The sequence below is a fragment of the Scheffersomyces xylosifermentans genome (assembly GCF_036884685.1).
Source record: "Scheffersomyces xylosifermentans strain CBS 12540 chromosome Unknown RJT20scaffold_3, whole genome shotgun sequence".
NCBI lineage: Eukaryota > Fungi > Ascomycota > Pichiomycetes > Serinales > Debaryomycetaceae > Scheffersomyces > Scheffersomyces xylosifermentans.
Genome location: NW_027042941.1, coordinates 1,868,933 through 1,887,964, shown reverse-complemented (window position 1 = coordinate 1,887,964; position 19,032 = coordinate 1,868,933). Strand labels below are relative to the sequence as shown.

The 19,032-nt window shown below is 41.1% G+C and overlaps 4 protein-coding genes across 4 annotated transcripts; 2 read left to right on the top strand and 2 right to left on the bottom strand. All coding sequences in view use genetic code 12, as the record gives it.

Moving 5' to 3' along the window:
* Positions 1–1,306: 1,306 nt before the first annotated feature.
* Positions 1,307–3,951, bottom strand: RJT20DRAFT_38655 (uncharacterized protein). The gene has a single exon (XM_064919951.1). The coding sequence runs from the start codon at positions 3,756–3,758 to the stop codon at positions 1,329–1,331; it is 2,430 nt and encodes an 809-aa protein (XP_064775354.1). The 5' UTR covers positions 3,759–3,951; the 3' UTR covers positions 1,307–1,328.
* A 1,588-nt stretch (positions 3,952–5,539) lies between these two features.
* On the bottom strand, positions 5,540–7,784 carry RJT20DRAFT_127491 (FAD-binding oxidoreductase). Its single transcript, XM_064917013.1, has one exon. The coding sequence runs from the start codon at positions 7,544–7,546 to the stop codon at positions 5,726–5,728; it is 1,821 nt and encodes a 606-aa protein (XP_064775353.1). The 5' UTR covers positions 7,547–7,784; the 3' UTR covers positions 5,540–5,725.
* Positions 7,785–8,104: 320 nt separating this feature from the next.
* Positions 8,105–11,923, top strand: MET10 (sulfite reductase subunit alpha). Its single transcript, XM_064919950.1, has one exon. The coding sequence runs from the start codon at positions 8,251–8,253 to the stop codon at positions 11,623–11,625; it is 3,375 nt and encodes a 1,124-aa protein (XP_064775352.1). The 5' UTR covers positions 8,105–8,250; the 3' UTR covers positions 11,626–11,923.
* A 2,957-nt stretch (positions 11,924–14,880) lies between these two features.
* Positions 14,881–17,194, top strand: STB3 (Stb3p; the record flags this gene model as incomplete). Its single annotated transcript, XM_064915854.1, has 4 exons — positions 14,881–15,260; positions 15,312–15,674; positions 15,723–16,541; positions 16,680–17,194. The coding sequence occupies 4 exons, from the start codon at positions 14,881–14,883 to the stop codon at positions 16,777–16,779; spliced, it is 1,662 nt and encodes a 553-aa protein (XP_064775351.1). The 3' UTR covers positions 16,780–17,194.
* Between the last annotated feature and the right edge of the window lie 1,838 nt (positions 17,195–19,032).

The following is a 19,032-nucleotide window of genomic DNA, read 5'->3' as shown; positions in this document are numbered from 1 at the left end:
AACATCGAGGGTTACATGGCACATTAGTCTTTGGATCTGCCAGCGGGCATGACAGCTGGGTTCGTGATCCTGGGGACGAGAATGGGGGTTTAGTGGCAATTGCGGTGATATCAACTGCTCGATGTCTAAAAAGAAGTCAACAAGAAGCCAAGTAGCCGCTTCGTTACTGCAACCATGCAATGCGACATGGACGTTCTGCCGAGGTCTACAGGCACTTTGTCGAGATAATAATGTGGTGCTCAAGGTCTCATTGGCGAAGATAAAACTCGGAAGTCGTCCTCCTCGTGCAAGCTCGTCGTTTGCATTGGCGCCAGGATCATCAGCAACCACAAATGCCCATGGTCATCACCAGTCACTGAGTGGGTCAGGGACGACGTGGTAGCGCCAAGCGAGGCACAGCAAAAATTTCACCAGTGTTTTAGACGGGGTGCCGGTTAGGTAGCCTGATTTGCATCTTGTGCAACAATTTGGCTTTTGCTGGTTACGCGCTTTTCTTTTGTTTGTTTTGGATTTTCGTATGTTTTGGTCCTGCAGGAACCCCAATTTTATTTCTTCATCGCCTTTAAGATGCCCCTATTCTCTTAAATGCAGTGTCATGTGACCAGATAAGCGGTATTGACAGACTCGTATAACTAATGGTTAGACTTTTTGTTAGTCCATGTTTAGCCAAGGTAACCGAAATGAAGTGGCACCAATTTGGGTACGAGCGACTCCTATCTGTTTGACTGTTTAATGGCAAAAGTCAAACCATGTTTTTTAGGTAGTGAAAAACGAAAGCCGAAGTAAAACAAATTGCCTTCAGCCAGAGGGCCACTCTTCAAAACACTTTGTCCAGCCATTATGTGGACATCGGCTTAGTTGTAATATCAAAGCCGACCGTGCATTGTATTTTCTGTAGAGTTTTACGCTATAATTGGTTTAGAAGCACTACTGCTGGGATGATTCGGTCCAGGTAAAGCTAGACCAAGTTTTTCCTTTCTTTGTTTATAAACCTGGAACTATTGACATAGAATACCGTGTACTTTGTGACAGACTCGTAATTGTAAATTTAGCGCCGGAAGAAATTATATCCGTTTGGGTGCAATTTTCTGTAAGTATGGCTAAATGGGATTGCAACCGGTGTCGGCGACAACCGTAAGAATACTTGTGGAGGTATGCGGTATTATCGGATATATGTCCCAGAGAAGAAAAAGGCTGTGTATTTTGGGAGATAAGTCCAAGAAAAGAAATGGTTATGAATGCTGCAAAATAGAAAGTCCAAGTTTGCAATCAGGGCGTAGCTGAAGGTTATGCATGTATATTTTGATACTATTAATTAAAAAATGACATTACAATTTACTTTCCCTCGAAGGAAGTTGTCTTAAAAAGTTCTTCTCAATAATATCGATGACATAGTTGAGATTGGCTTCGTTGGAAATTAAAGGCTTCTCCACTTGCTTGCCCAAAACTTGAAGTAAGAACTGGTGCAAGATCTTAAGATCACGTTCGTTGGCGATCTTCACAAATGCTTTAGTCTTTTCCTTGTTCTTGAAGAGTTGAATAACACGCAAGTTGCTGAGGTAGTAAATATCACTAACCAAATATTGCTTGTTCATGGCTTCTAACGAGTGAAACTGCTCAGGAGCCTTACGGCCCTTATTGGTAATGTATTTCAACAAGCCCTTTGTGTCTGGATACCTTAATTCGTTGTCATCAAAAATTTGGTCTTTAGGAATAGAAGCTTTTTTAGTGGAGTACTCAGCAGCCATTTTTTGAGTTAATTCAAAGATGTTGCTGATAAGAACGAGGTACGACTCAATGAATGGGGTGGCCAAGTTTCCAAAGTATTCTAATATACGGCGGTCCACAACTTTGTAAACATCCTCATCGTTCTCGCGATCAACGCTGAGAATACCTTGGCTAACCAAATCCTTCAAAATGAATGATAATTCATTTCTCTCATTGTAGTCGTAATCGAACAAGAACTCGTTCTTAAGGAATCCTGTAATGATGAAGAAGACCTTTTTGATGCTGAGGAAGTTTGATTGATTCAGGCCATCGAGGAGCAATAAGATGAAACTCACTATACACCTGTGAATGATCAAGTGAATAGACAAATTCTTATAGTACAACAATTCAAGAGGGTTTATAATCTTGATCAAATTGTTACGGTCGTTAACCTCCACGTATCTAATAAAGTCAATAATTTGAGCCTTGATGATTTTTATCAAGTCGTCGTCAGGAAGAGCCAACAAAGCAGTAAGTATCTTCAAGTTTGTAGGACTATTTTGATTCTCTTTGCTCAAGATTTCTGCAACCAATTTCAAAACCGGCAAGAGTTCATGGATATCAAAAACTTCCTTTCTTGTGTCATAGTAGTACACCTGCAATGCTGTGCCAATGATGGACACTTCAGGCAAGAAACTGATACGATTGACTTCGTGTAAAATCTTGAAACCTAAACGCTTTAAGTTTACCTTAGAGGCTTCCGATTCGGCAATTGCATTAAGTGGGGTGGTACGAACCGTTTGGGCAAATTCACGGTTGCTTTCAATGAATGAAGAAAGTAAGAAACTTTCCCCTAATTTGAAGAAAATCTTACCACTCAATTTACGCTCAGAGTTGTCATTGAAACCGTTTTTACGCCAAATGACTGGTTGTTCAGCATCTCCAGTAAGTAATTCACCAGCATTCAGAAGCATATTGAACAAACTTTCCTTTTTCTTGTCGCTACCAACTAATTCTTTTAGGTAGCCATCAGTTTCATAGACTCTTTCATAGGTGATAGAAACTGGCTGGAATAACAAGTCAAATTTCTTGTTATTTTCTAAGTATCTTTGTTGAATATAGATATTTGTCAAGGTCTTGAGAATACCATATTTTGGTAATAACAACTTACCGTCTCTTGATCTGGTACCCTCAATGAACACTTCGAAGTTGATTTTGTTAAGCAACATGAATTCAACGACATTGCTCAAGTTTCTTTCAGTGTAGAGCTCGTTGTTGAACGATCTTTGGATGAAAATGGCACCTAAGTTCTTCAAGAACAGACCAACAATGGCCACATTCAAATTTTCACCAGCAACGACTGTTGGGGTAGCCATACGGAATCTGACACACAAATAATGAAGAATAATGTAATCAACATGACTCTGGTGACTAGGCAAGAACACAATTGACATTGGATCATCTAAGTACTTTTTGTACATGGTACTAAAGTCTTCACGACTACACCAGATTCCTCTTGGAAACATTTTACGTAATAAGAGGGTTGTGGTGATATAGGCTTGTCTAATAAAGTTGTGTGATTTGAAGGTAGGCATCTTTTTCTTGTTCTCCTCCTTGTAATACTTAACCATGTAGTCCTTGACTTCTTTAAATCTCTTATTGTAATCGGAAGGTTTGATCAACTTCATGTTCATTTCCTGGTTAATCAAGTCGGTTACAATGTCATTCAATTTCTCGTCTGAATGCTCCAACTTGTCGTTCATGTAATCCTCGAACTTCTTACGGAATGTATCACTGTGCTTATTGACCGAGTAGTGGTACTCATTGCTTTCGTACAATTGTTCGACGGGATTTCCGGTGAAGAGCTTGAAGGCATTGAGAATGAGACCCAAACTCTTGGAGACCTCCTCATTGCCCTCGACGTCGACGTAGGTGTTCTTATCGGTGGGAAGAGGGAACGTCAAGTCAATGTTGGGGCCGGCGAGAGCATCTTCCAACACATTGACATCGAAGTCTGAGTTTGCGATGTCTTTAAAACTGCCGTGGGACATCTTGATGCAAAAAGTGGACTGGTTGAGAAAAAAATACCCGTGGTTGATGTCTGTAATGTGTCTACCAGAAACTTTAAATGGCGGGTTTGACGACGGTTTGTCACAAAATATGGAAATTAAATAACACTCGCAGGCGAATTGGTGAGTATATATACGATGATAATGCAGCTATCTAGATATATAAGGTTTGAAACTCCACCACCAATATAATATTGCTGTAGACTCTACGCACTACTCAGTGACATATATATATAAATCCGATACAAGCATATAGCTTAATGCGCTGTGACCGAAAAATATTTTTATCGGTTGTGGGTGAATTTGTTGGGTTTTGTTAGTGTGATTTTTGCAGTAAGTTGGAAGCTGTGAAGTCTTTACATCTGAGATTTATGGTCAAGGTGGTAGTGGGTTAGAATGAGGTCAATGGGGTCAGCGATTTGGTGAAAAGAAATAGGTCATGTTGCTAGGGGAAGGCAGTCGTAGAGTGGGAGGGGTGCTTGTATTGAGATTGTGGATTCTACAGGGAAACACAACAGACCTTCTCCACACGACCCGGTGTGGATCTGGCGAAAATATCCCAGGGCAAGAGGCTCTTTTCCTGTTCCAGTAATATTAATTGGCATTTACCTACGTCAATTCGAGCTTTTTCGATCGATATGGGCGGATTCGAGAGCTCCCAAGAATGTTATGTTCCCCTTACCCAGTTCATTGTTATGCCATGCGCTAAGTAAGAGAACCAGCTTTATCGGATAGAGGGCATTATAAAAATAGACATCAGTCCACGAGGGAGAACGACAAGCCATGGAAATTTGTTGCTCCTACACAAAGTTTCCTTGACATTCTTTCACCCCGTAGAAAACTACGATGTCTGGGGTACATAATTTTCACCCTGTGTGTACTTCTGTTCATATTGAGTGTGCGAGAGGTGATGATAAAAAATCGATTGGAGGGAGGGGGGTGGTACAAGAGGCAATTGGACGATAGATTCATGTAGATGAAGTAGGGAAGAAGAGGCAAGGAATGGCCCATCGTCCACTTGGTTAAGACAATAGATGAGTTATATCTAAAGAGGATCACAATTAATTTACAATTTGCATCGTAATTACATATAAATTTTGATAGCCTGTATCGCATATAACCTCCTTGTTTTTTGTAGGTCAGACCCTCTCCCCATAGAATGAAATTCCACGGCTACATCCCTAATCAACCGTATCTATGAGTTTCTTTTCTCCCATTTCTCTTCTTTCCTGTTACATCGAATTAAACTAGAGCTTCGATACATAATTGTCCAAAAAAGCGGAACTTACGCTTCCATGGGGGTTCCTCGGTTCCACGAAGATTGCCCACCTTCTAAATTTTCAAGCGAAGCAACCCAATCATAACTCACTTATTCTCGTGATCCCCGGCGTCCTTCCCGTAATTCTGGCTGTAGAGATCTTACCGTATTGTTTCACATCCCTCCCATCTTCCTACCACCTGTGGTACCCCGCGGATGCCCTACCACAAGACTGCACCGAATAATGTCCTTGAAGCTTATGAATTGCCTAATCCAGTAAAAGTGTCATTTCAGAGAGTGTGATTAGTTTGACACTATGGTATCCTGTAGATCAGCCAGATACAACCACGGTTATGTACAGAAATTACGGAGCTCAACAAAATTGTTGGGTGCAAAAAATCATGGTTGTTAGGCGCAAGTATAATTAAAATATTAATTATAGTAATATGATTTATGGAGAGCAAACGGCTAAATGGATACCACCGAAGCCAGAGTTCGTAATTGTGTTGCATGGTAAATTTTGCATTCAAATAGTATATAGCTATGCACACGGAGGAGATAAACTAATTTGACAGAAAATGTGGAATTCATAGAGATCAGAAATAAGGAATAGATTTAGTGATATTTTTATTATTAGCTCTAAGTCTAGTGAATATAGTTTCTGTAGGTATATACCTGGACAGGCCCGGTTCTAATGACAGCAATCATGCTTGGTAACTTCGGCAAGATGCCCTGCCTCTAACAACTCGTCTAATTCGTCCTTGGGATCGATCTTGAAGATCTTATCGGGATTCAAGATTCTTCTTGGATCCAATGCTAACTTGATTTGTCTCATCAAGTCTACCGTAGTCTCTCCTAACTCAGTGTTCAAGTACTTCCTCTTGCCTACTCCAACACCATGCTCTCCTGTAGATGTTCCCTCGTACTTCAAAGCCCTTGCAACCATTCTGTCAACTGCCTTTTGTGCCTTGGAATAGTCCTTAGAGTTATACAAAAGCAAAAAATGGCAATTTCCGTCCCCGATATGGCCCATTACCGAGAATTTTTTATGGAAGTCGGAATTGTTCAAGTCATCGTTAGTTTCTGCAATCACCTGCGAGAGCTTTGAAATAGGAACAGCAATATCTGTAGTCCAAATCTGAACATCATTTGGATCATCTAAAATCTTAGATCCGTACTGAAAAGTTGACCAAAGTCCGTGTCTTCTGGCAGACCATAAAATTGCATTTTGCTCTTCATTTTGGGAGTTTTCAAACTTAATTAAATTGTTCTTTTTGGCAATATCTTTGACTACTTTCACTTGCTCTTCAATAGACTGTTCGGTGGGTCCTCCCAATTTGAAGAAAAGGGTCGGTTTCTCAATAAATTTCTTACTCGACGAATCGGCTGATTCGTTCACAAATGATACTGTAGTCTGATCTAAGATTTCAATTGCATTAGGCAGAAGCCCACTCTTCGAAATGATTTCTTGGGCAGTTGCAGCCGCATCTTTGATAGTAGGAAATGAAGCTATACTGACAAATTCAATAACTGGCTTAACATGCAATTTGACAGTGATCTCAGTAATAATCCCCAAAGTACCTTCGGCACCAATAAACAATCTGGTAGTATCATAGCCTGCACTGGATTTACGAGGACGTTGTTTTGTCTTCAAAATAGTTCCATCTGCTAAAACCACAGTTAAGTTAACTACATTTTCCTTCATGGTTCCGTACTTAAAAGCATTTGTTCCACTGGCACTTGTAGATACCATTCCGGCGATGGTGGCTCCCATGCCGGGATCCGGTCCAAACATCAAATGCTTACCATCTTCTCTGCCTCTCAAGTACTCATCCAAGTCCTGCCATCCGACACCTGCTTGGACTACTACATCCAAATCTTCTGGGTGAAACTCTAACACGTTATTCATTTGAGCAAATGAGAGTGAAATCGAATATGGTCCTCTGGTATGCATATTTTGACCCTCTAACGAGGTCAATCCGGAGTTAGCCACGATTGGAATGCGGTACTTGTGGGCTACTTTGAGGATTTTACTCACCTCTTCAGTATTGGCAGGGTAGATCACAGCCAGAGGGCGCTGTTCTTGCGGTTTTGGTGGGTGGTGGGTAGAATAGAACGAATCGGAGTGGGATTGAAGTACCTCCTTATCTATATTCGAGTTTTCCACACCAACAATCTGCAAGATTTCCTCGAGACCTTGTTTGAATGCCAAGTCCGATGCATATTCAGGCTCTGTAAGCGACTCAAAAGGTGTTGTAGACGCATCTACAGGACTTTCCGGAGTTCTGGTTGCTGTTGGAGCGTTACTGGCCGTGAAGCCAGGCAACGAGATCAGTTTTGGATCAATGTAAGTACCTATGCCGAGGAATACTGTTCCCACAGCAAGATAACGCCAAACTGAAGAAGCCAGATTCTTCGTAGGCACCGGAGGAGGCGATTGGCCCGAGTAGAACCTTTTTGGCCAACTTTTACCGACAATTTTCACACCTCTTCTGGTGCTGATTCTCCACATCCCGAAATTTTTCACTTTAACTATGGAGATCTCAGGTGTTACAGCGTACTACAGTCTATATACTACGATGAAAAGCGATCCGACAAGAAAGAAAAGATGTCGACAGGAATCCGAATGTTTCTAATTGTCGTCGACATTCCCCAAAACCTTGTCTTGTTGCTTAATAATCTTCATAAGGCATCTAATTGTGGCTGCTGAAGCCCTGTGAGTCTGCTTAAATTCTGTGCTCATGGCGTGATGTTGATAACGTTTTGTTACGTTATTGCTTATGGAAGAAAAAGACAAAAGAAGAAGAAGACTTTGTCGTAGAGAATGACGACATTTTTTATCAATCAGTGATTTTTATCGAAATCCGAGGCCAAAAAAACGATATTTTTGAAAATCGTTTTCTCGATAATTACTCCACCCGTGCCGCAATAATAGATTCATTTCAAACCCCGGCTTCCGATAATGCGCAATCCGGTAGATTAAGATTAGTACATATCACGTGCACTACCAAATCGTAATTTTTCAGAATTTTTCAGGCATTCGATTTTGCAAACAATTGGTGGGATGATGGATTTATAGGTCTAGAGAGATATTTAGAGGTTCTAGTCGAGGTATTGTTTCTGAAATTATATCCAGAGCAATCTTAGGTAACGACTTGGCAGAAAATTTCAGCTCAAGCGGTAATAAATAGCCTATAATTTGAACCATCTAAGACCATGGCTCCTCATGCTTTAGCAGGTGAAACTGCCGTTACCGGCAGTTCGTCTTCAAGCGTTGTTGAAGTAGACAGCGAAACTGCTGCTTTGATCAACGCCAGTCCATTTGGTGCTACTGTTGATCCTAACTTGGTCAGAGGTACCATTTACACTTCGGCTTCCATTATTATCAACCAAGCAATCTATTCCATTGCTTCTAAGATCTTTTCTTACGAAACCGTCGGTACTGACAACTTGTTGGACTCCCATATCCAACTTTGGTCTCAGAACTTCCACAGAAAGAATTCTTTCGGTGTTGTTCCTTTCTACCACAAACTTCAAGTAAGAAGCGGTGCATCGAACGCCATCTTGGGTTACTTCAAGAAAAACGGTACCAACGGTCAACCGGTCGCTACTTTGGTTGGAGCTAACGCTTTGACTTATATGCGTACTTCATTGGCCGGTAAGACTGCTGAAAGTTTGCCACTTGCCTTCAATGTGTCTGCTATTGATTTTGACACTGCTTCCAACTCGTTAGTTTCCAACTATGTTGCGCCATTGAACGTTGCACGTTCTCTTGGATACTCTGTTATTACCCCAGTCAACTCTGCTTCTGGTCTTGAATTACAACACTTGACTGTCTTGAACCACTACATTGTTTCTCTCACTGGATTGCCTAGTTTGAACTTATTCGATGGCCCAGAGTTTTCCAAGACTTACAGCAAGTACTTGCGTTTGCTTTCCATTGAAGACTTGGGACACTTGTACCAAAACTTATTGAAGGAGACCAATACCAACCCATCTTCTTTGGATGAGGCTATTGACATTGCTTTTGAGAACTTGAACAAATTGACCGGTCTGCAATACTCTCAATTCGAGTACGTTGGTCCTCGTAACCCAGAAACTGTCTTTGTCGTTTATGGTTCACACGAGTCCACTCAAGTTGGAAACCTAATTGAAGCAGGTGTTCCTGGTGTTGGTTTGATCAAGGTTAGAGTTCCTTTGCCATTCAACCAAGCCAAATTCATAGAGGCCATTCCTGAATCCACCAGAAAGCTCGTTACTTTGACCCAGGTTGACGGTGGTGCTACCAGCCCATTGAAGGGAGACATCACTGCAGCCTTATTCCTCGGCGGACGCTACCACAGCTTGTCTATCAGCGAATTTAGCTACCCACTCAAATTCGACTGGACCCCAATCACCGTTAGCAAGATTCTCTCTGAATTCGTGCCATCTTTCAACCCAGAATTGGCCTTGAATGCTACCATCCCTCCAACCATTAATGCTGCAATTACTGCAAATACCAGTCCTGCAGGAAAGTACTTGGTCTGGGGCAAAGATAATGGAGTGTTGGTTAACACTGCTGATAAGTTGGCTCTTTCTTTGTCTTTGGATGACTCTAAGACTGTCAGTGTGAGAAACAAGTTTGACACCACCAGAGCCGGTGGAATTATCCAGTCGTCTATTGTTTCTACCTACAATAACAACCCTATTCCAACGGTAGACTCTGCAGATGTCGTCATTATCGAAGATGTCGCGCTCTTATCGCTGTACGACATTTTAGCAACCGTTGCTCCTGGAGGAACAGTGTTGTTGGGTAACTTCAAGGGTATCAAAGAGTCAGTTGAGGTTGATGTTGTTGAAAAGTTGCCCCTTGAGTTCAGAAGAACCTTGGCTAGAAACCACAACAAATTGACCGTTGTTGATTTCAGCATTGTCGACGAATTGGACGAATTGAACGCTTCTACTAAGGGATTCTCTACTGACTTTTTAGTTCAATTGGGATTCTGGAGAGCCGCTTTGCCAGAATTGGATGGTTTTATCGTTAACAAATTGTTGCAAGCTAACGGAAATGGCTTTGAGTTGTTAGCTGCCGTTTTAGACAAGTTCATCAACATTGTTGATGAAAAGGCTGGGTTAAAGCTGGTGCCTGTTTTGCCTGAATGGGTTGATCTTGAGGAACCAATTGCCGAGAAGGAAGAGGAGAAGAAGGACGAAGAAATGAAGGAGGCTGAAGAAGAGGAAAAGAAGACGGAAGAGGAGAGTGAAGAAGAGGAACCAGAGGAATTGCCATTCTTCGTAACTGAATCATCTCTCTTCCCTAACCCTCGTACCGCTCCACCTAATGGCGAAGAGACGAATTTGGTCGGTTACAAGAGTTTAGCTTCTAAGTTGACTTTCCCAGAAGCTTACCATGTTTCCAAGGATCTTAGACCAGATTTGCCAGTTAAGAACTTTATTGCTAAGGTTCAAGAAAACAAAAGACTTACACCACAAGAGTATTCCAGAAATATTTTTCACATTGAGTTTGATATTACCGGAACTGGTTTGACCTACGACATTGGTGAAGCTCTTGGTATTCACGGGCGTAACAGCGATGCTGAAGTTGATGAGTTCTTGAAATTCTACGGTGTAGATGGCGACCAATTGGTTGAAGTTTCCAACAAGGACGACGCCACCATTGTCGAAATTAGAACTGCTAGACAGGCTTTGACTGACAGTGTTGATTTCTTGGGTAAACCACCTAAGCGTTTCTACGAGTCGTTGGCTGAATTTGCCGAGGACGAAGAGGAGAAGAAGAAATTGACAATCTTAGCCAGTGCTGAAGGTGCTGAAGCCTTGAAAAAGAAACAAGAAGTTGACTTTGATACCTATGTCGATATTCTTACTGAGTTCCCATCAGCTCGCCCTGTTTTCTCTGATTTGATCAAGATTATTGCACCCTTAAAGAGAAGAGAGTACTCTATTGCTTCTTCCCAAAAACTTCACCCTAATGCTGTGCATTTGCTTATTGTCGTTGTCGACTGGGTTGATTCCCGTGGCAGAATCAGATACGGTCATTGCTCCAAGTATTTGAGTGACTTGAGAATTGGCCAGGAATTGGTTGTTTCCGTGAAGCCTTCAGTCATGAAGTTGCCTCCATTGTCAACACAACCTATTATTATGTCTGGTTTAGGAACTGGTTTAGCTCCATTCAAGGCTTTTATTGAAGAGAAGATCTGGCAAAAACAGCAAGGATTGGAGATCGGAGAAATCTACTTGTTCTTGGGTTCTAGACACAAGAAAGAAGAGTACTTGTACGGTGAGTTGTGGGAAGCCTACAAAGATGCCGGTGTTTTGACTCACATTGGTGCTGCGTTCTCGAGAGACCAACCACAGAAGATCTACATTCAGGACAGAATTAGGGAGAGTATTGAGGAGTTGACTGATGCAGTCGTTGCCAAGGAAGGTTCATTCTACTTGTGTGGTCCTACATGGCCAGTTCCTGATATCACTGCTTGCTTGGAGGACATTGTTGTCAACGGCGGAAAGAGAGCCGGTCAAGAGGTCAAGGATCCTGCTAAGGTTGTCGAGGACATGAAGGAGGATGGTCGTTACATTTTAGAGGTATACTAGATTTATTTATATATTTATTTATACATCTTATTAAGTTGTCGGAGTCGTCTTAATTGACGGACGGGATATGCTATGACTACATCTCAATTAAATTGATAATATATGAATTTTACAATTTACTGAGGATAATTAAATTGGAAGGAATTAGAGGTTCCCTTGATACTACTCAAACAATCGACACTAACCCTTTGATGGTTGTATCTGTGGTACGAATTTGCAGCTACTATCACGACTTTTTGTTGGGGCCAGTGTTGCAATGGCGACGAATTCGCAGCCTACTGATAAGAAAGAATGTGAATACGCAACATGACGTGATAGGATGACTCGGCAGTCATGACTACCCTGTGATATCGATCGGTTTCTTGTTAAAGCATCTTTACTTTGTTATGATGCAGGGGATTAGGACTAAATTGTAGTTCTTCTTCTGCCGTGCGCTTTAAAGAGTTAAAGGATTACATATGAAAAAGAGGTGATACAATTCTTTTTTGACTATCTCCCATGTCATGGATATGATATAGGTATAAACCTTGTGATCAATGAAGTGGGGTCGAGAACAATCGTTCGTGTTGGCACGTTACATAATATTGTAGGGGCAATGACCAAAGAATATGTTGTTGGGAACAATAATTACGATTTGGATTCAATTGATAAGGCTTTTTGCCATTGTTTTCTATTATTTGAGCCCCCTAGTCTTGTTGAATTTGAAAGTACATTAACTCGAGAATACTTACTCTTTCCAGTTTGGCGTGTGGTTCAATACCTGAGTCACCCGTCCAAGATTTCTCTTACTAATTACATATAACATTCTTAATTAACATTCTTAATTATACATTGAACTGGGGCCATGCCGATACCATGAATTTTATGCATATGTGGATCTATTACTAATACCCATTATCAATCGCTAATCATTGCCATTGATGTGCAACTTTTCATCTCATTCTAACCTATTTCGATTTCGTAGATTGCAAATCAAGCCACTATATAGACAATCTCAAACCCATTGTTGTAGCAAATTACCACATTAGTGTCCTCATAGTTTAATTTGACCATTTTCAGCCCTCTCGCTTCATGTAACTTGGCTAAACCAATCAATTGGTCTACCCACTCGCGTGCCATGGGTTGAGAGGACGATATTTCAACCGAACCGACCAATTGGAAGTTGTTCAGAACAACCACTTGAACGATTGGCACATCGGTATAATGGTGCAAAGAGCTTACAATGGTCTCTACGGAAGACGCCGGTAAACCAGGCGACGTCGCTATCGACAGCATGACCTTATGACGTCTCTTTCACCACAACCGCTTCTTACTGGCTATGTAATCCAATTGAGTAATTGTTCCAAGCCCGAAGAGGTTTTCACCCTATTGAGTGGGGCAACCTCCACCAAACGGTATAGGTCCGAAATTTGCGCTGAGGGGTTGGCCTCCACCGGTTGTGTATTCCGGTCCGAGACACTGGAGGGGGTGGGAAATGCCAGGGTATGCAAGAGGCGCCAGTGCCAGCAAAGACCCACAAACAGTTGTGCCAATGAGTCAACAGAAATCCAGAAATACAGAAATATCGGGATGCTGGGGAGATTTCTTGTGAATGATAGATCTCGTGTTGTGACGATCACCTAACGGTAACTGCAACCCTTTCGTTTGCTGTTACCACCACCGAGTGTGGAGTATACTGTAACCTTGCTAACTATAACTTAAATGTATGACTTCACTGCACCTACACTGCACCTACGGGCTCGGCTAAGCGATCCGGCAGATAAACTTTGATGACTATAACAAGCTTGAAAACTGTTGGCCCGATACTGTTAAGTCATAGCAAAGAGCCATAGATGCACCCATTTAGGAGCAGGGTAGTATATATATTGGGGAGAGAATGTAGAAGAATGTAGAGCCAGCGGATGATCTTAGGGTAATTTTTGTGTTCAAGCCGTCATTTTAGCAAAATTGTATCCGTCTAAACTGGTCAGAGATTTCACCATCGTTTTTCTTAATAAATCTCTGAGTTTGCCGTATATATCGTATAAGCTGTAACTCTTATCATTTTTATCAATTAATTGTATCTCCAGTGCCAGTACTACTACCATCAAACTACACCTCGACACCATTACCACTACTAACATCAATTCCACCACCATCAAACTCCACCACACACTGCACTGAGTACCCCCCCCCCTCTGGCAGTAAACGCGTCGCTCACAACTGCCCTCGCCAGTAATCCAGAATCCAGAAATTTCATTTCACCGACAGGTGGACCCCAAACCACTCCCAAATCCGGATTAGGAATATTTCATTCCCTATACAGGCGTCCTAATACTGTGGGTGTGAATTATTTCAACCAATTAGTGGTTGATATAAACTATTGTTTCTTTGGTTTAACGGTGTTATAGTTGATAGAAAACCACCGTTGAACCGCCGTGAAAGTGCCTCCTTGTTGTGCCAGAGTCTAGGATCGAAACCAGCTTTTTTTCCGTGAAAAAATCCCCCGTTTAACCACCTCTGACTGACCCAGTGAGTCACAATTAGTCTTATATTGTTATAATTAACACTGGTTTTATTAGCAGTGATAGTTCTATTGAGTGTCTGAGATTGTTGTTTCAAGGTGAAAAACTCGGTGCCAGCTCGGGTTAGAGACTCCAAAAGACATCACCAGACAGCGTAAAATAACTTGAACGGAACCGTTGAAAAGCCGTTTTTTCTTGTCATTAAACCGGTGTTTCTGTTAACAATTCGTTATCTCGTTAGGTGAAAACCGCAAGTTTTTGATATTTCACACTTCAATTGGTTACACTTTTTCCAGTGAAATCGGTGAAAATTGCCAAATCTCGACTGAAACAGTCATCCCAAGCCATACCCGGAGCTTCCCAGAAGTTCTTGTTTCAATAGCGTTTCTGGTGGGCTTAGTATACTACGGTAAAGTGCACTTTTCATTGCCATTAGTAAGATAACAGAAAGACTAATTGGTTTTCAAGAGATTGTTATTTAGAGGAAACTCAAACTGGATTCACCGTTTCAACGCCAAGAACCAGTCAACGCTTAACTCATTATCGTCGCAAGAGTCTCCTAGTGATAACCCGCAAAAACGGCTTCGATAAGGTATCTTTGTTGTTTCAAATAGCCAAATTTTTCACATTTTTCAACTATCATTGAAACAAGACCAGAGATTGAACTTCAGCATTAAAGAAGTCATTTCCATTGTATATTTGAACATATACATACAGAAACACACATCGTCAAACACATCGTCTATTCAAAATGCCTTCGACGTCGCCTTCAATCTCCCACCATTCACCGGAGAATTCTCCTTCAACGGGCCACAAATCGGCTCCTTCTTCAAAGAAACTTCTTCTGACATCTTCGCCCGAGGGAATTCAAGTAGCATCCAAAATAACACCCACAAGACTCGCGAACTTGCTTATACGTAAAGGTCCGCTTCCAATTCGTCACATAACCTCCCATTTGGCTGTGGAAGTACCTTCTTTCGACTTATTGTCGCTTTCCAAACAACGTAGACTTATCATGGCAGCCATGGAACAAAAGGATCCCACCAATAATGTTGTTTTTGAGAAGATCGGATGGGGTCAATGGGCTGTACGGAAAGTTGACTCGGATTTCATCGTTACAGAAGGTACCGAGTCCACGACAACAAGTAATACCATTAATTCATTGGGCACAGATGGCCACAGTGCCTCTGGAAATGGTGACAGCGATAAGAAACCTTCTGGACTCATCAATGTCAACGATTTACGTAACCAGACCAACTTGAAATTAGGATGGTCCAAGAAACAACAACGCCCTGCTCAAAAACCTCGTCGTGAGTCTATTACCAACAATTCCAAGAACCTTCATAATGTCGAATTACCCGTGGAACCGGCTCAAAGATCATCGACAGCAATTGCAAGCGACTCAGAAGATGACGAGGACGAGGGCTTGTCTGATAACATGGAACAAGACGATGAAGATTCCATTGAATCTCCAGATTTGAGTTCCAGTGAAGAAGAAGAGGAAGAAGAAGAAAGCGGAGTTGTGTTCCCATTTGATCAAGACGAGTCAATAACCAGCCAAACTGGATTCAATGGGCTTGATGGTCTACTCAGTCCAAGTGGTAATGTGAGCAAAATAAGCAAGTTCAAGACATCTCCACCTATTAAGTTTGCAAAGAGAGTTCCAATTAAAATCAGTCCACCACCTACGGATATTAGTGGCTTGAGAAGTAATAGCATGAGTGGTGCTAATAGCAATAGCTTGAACAGTGCCAATACCACGAATAGCAGAAGGAAGAGTTCTAGCTCGAACCCTGCTTCGTCTATCTCAAAACCACAAGCTTACAGACATCAGTTATTCAATAGATCAAGACTCAACTCATTAGATAATTTGGATAACTACATCCTTTCCTCGGCCAAGAATTCCCAGGCTCTGATCAACTCACCACCAACGATTGCTGCTATCCAGCTGCCTCCTCAATTCGGTAGCTCCCCAGTGAATTCTTGGAATAGCAGCAACTACATTGACACCATTAGTCCTGAAGAGTTTGTGATCAACAATGCCAACAACCTCAATGCCCAGAGTGGGCGTAGGAAGTCATCTTTCAATGAGAGTCATATTAGATCTACTCTTTCAGCAACCATGTCCCAGTCATTACCAAAAGGAAGTGCCAATTTGCAGCCAACAGTAACAGTGGCTTCGGTTGCACAGACACTTCAGATGCAGCAAACACCTCCTCAGCTGCATAGACCATATGATATTTCAAACTATGCTGCCAAATCGACGCCTTCTGTGCTAAACCATAATGGAAGCAATAATTATACCAACATGACTCATAGCACTTCTCATGGATCTCACAACGGAAGTGACACTGACGAAGAAGATTGGAGGTCCGTGGGAGCAGAGAATCTACGTATGCAACAGAGCAATGGGTTGACGTCTACGTCTCCTAATTTACGCAAAAAGAATGTTCCTCGTAAGCATCATCAATCTCATCACAGACGTCATCAGGGTGCCTCTACGGTTGCCAACAGTGCAGCTGCCAATGGAGGAAGCCGTTCCAGATCGAGATCGAGAACCAGAACAAACATTGATGTCAGTGCTGCTGGAGATCTTAACGACGAAGAGAGATCTGCTGCTTTTGCATTAGTTGATTTGATGAGCGTATGACATGAGTTCATGCGATCTCAAAGCCGATTTTGCAAAAGTATAGGGAAACAACGTCTAATTCGTTTCGTTGTTTCAGAGAGAATGTTTATGCTGGTCATTGGTATTTATTTTAGTTTATTGAATTGACGTCAATTCATAGGTTTTTTTGTGGTTTGTCGAAGGTATGTTCTGTCATAGTATCGTTACGTGGTTAGGTGGTGATTGTCATCAGCACCATATTCAATTCTTGGGAGTTGACTTTCTCTTTTTATATAGAAGTATGTTTCGCCCCATTTTCCAACGAGTTTGTGAGCCGTGCTATGGCTACTCTGTTGGTTCGCCCCTTCTGTGATAAGGGCTTTCTCTTATTAAATTTTGTTCAATTCTATAGGCATTTGTATTATAATAGTTGCAAATTTCGTTATATTGATTTGTAGAGAATGTTGCGTTTGGTGCATATAATATAGAGGACGCAACTACCAGAACTGCCTGCAGACGGGCTGGCTAGTACGGTTTCTTTTGGGAAGCATGTGGCAAACAATTGAGAACTATTGGATTTAGAGAGGTGCGAGTGTAGACGGACAGCGAGACTACCAGAAAATACGACAAAGGGTAAACCGGCGGTTACAGAAATGCGAAAGCAATTTTATGCCAACTTTTGCAGTTTCGATCTTCAATCGTAGAAATGACGTAATTTATCATATGCTTATCGTATAAACAAAGACAATGAAGGTTTATGGTGCTATTGCTTTTGAAATTGGTTTGTACGGGTGATTGGAGTTGGATTCAACATTAGCATTGTTGGGTAACTTGAATTTAGCGTTTGCGGAATGCTTGGAATAAGTCAAGTCACGATGTTACACTGAAATTGGGGCGAGGGGGAAGTGCTATTTCATCATTATCAGCGTGATATAATACAGAAATAGTTAGTTATTTAGCAGAAGGTGGTTGTAAACGTAATTTCAATTCAGTTTCAGATGACTGCGAAAATTGCTACCATCATTTCAATTTATTATGTTCCTATTCTTAGCCCTTTGTTGATATTATTGAGTCACTGAAAATATTGATATTATGTAGATAAATATTTTAGAGTTATTATTAGATATGCAGATTGCAAGGTATTTTACTTGTGAGTCTTGTGAGTCTGTGACATGTTGGTGTGATGTCATCTTGTTTACATCTGTCGGGGTGTGTCGTTTTTTATTTAATGTTAAATGACACAAGAAATCGTAAAATGATACTTGGTTAAAAATAGTCAATTGTCATTCCAATGTCACTTGGCAGTCGTTCTTGTGAATACCACTCTTTTTTGCCAGTTGATTTCCGGAAACGAATTTGTGAATAACGACATCCGACCTTTCTCTTAAGGCGTATACTTTTGATATACTAAGTATTCGAGATGTTACTTACGAACAAGATACTCTCCAAGATATGAGCACACCGCATTTACTAGCACATAGAATTTACTACTACTAATACATTTTGTAGCAAATGTCAAAGGTTAATATCATATACACGTAATCAGCTTTATTTTTCAATATTGGTGATACAGTGATAATTTCTTTGGGAACTACGTTATCTCTATTTCATGCTTTTGATTTTGAAGCCATAGAATTAATTGCACCTCTATAGATACTTTAATTACCATAAATTTAATATGTTTATCTTTAAACGTAATGATAATAAACCATACCTAAAATACAATTAGAGAGAGATAGATCATTTTTTAAAAGGGTGGTTCCTTAATTAACTATCTTCATTCCTAACTAACTAAACGAGTAGAGAAAAAAGAGAAAGACAGTGTGATAGTGATCTGTACAGAGAGAAACCCATACTTTACATAATCATGCCCAACACCCATTGCGTCATGGATCTTACAATAAAATCCTACACACAAAATCACCATGTACATGCCTCCCACACACACTCCCCAATTTCCCATTTCCTATTTAGGAGAAATAATGACACGCGTTCAGCTCCTTCCGCGCAACCTCAGCGCTACCCAAAAAGTGGTGATGAAAAATCGGTTTTTTTATGAAATCTTTTTGGATCAACACGGTTTAATCATAGTTTTACCATCAACATCCCATTTTCACCGGTTCCAACTGTTCTAGCCCGGTTCCCAGCGTCTCTACGATCATTTTCCAACTTTTTGCGTCTTAAAAAGTGGATTTTTCGTACAATTGTATTGCGTTATACCTACGATTTATACCGTGTTTCCCATAGAAATTGGTTATAACAAACCAGAACAGTCTAAGAAACCCGATACTTTAG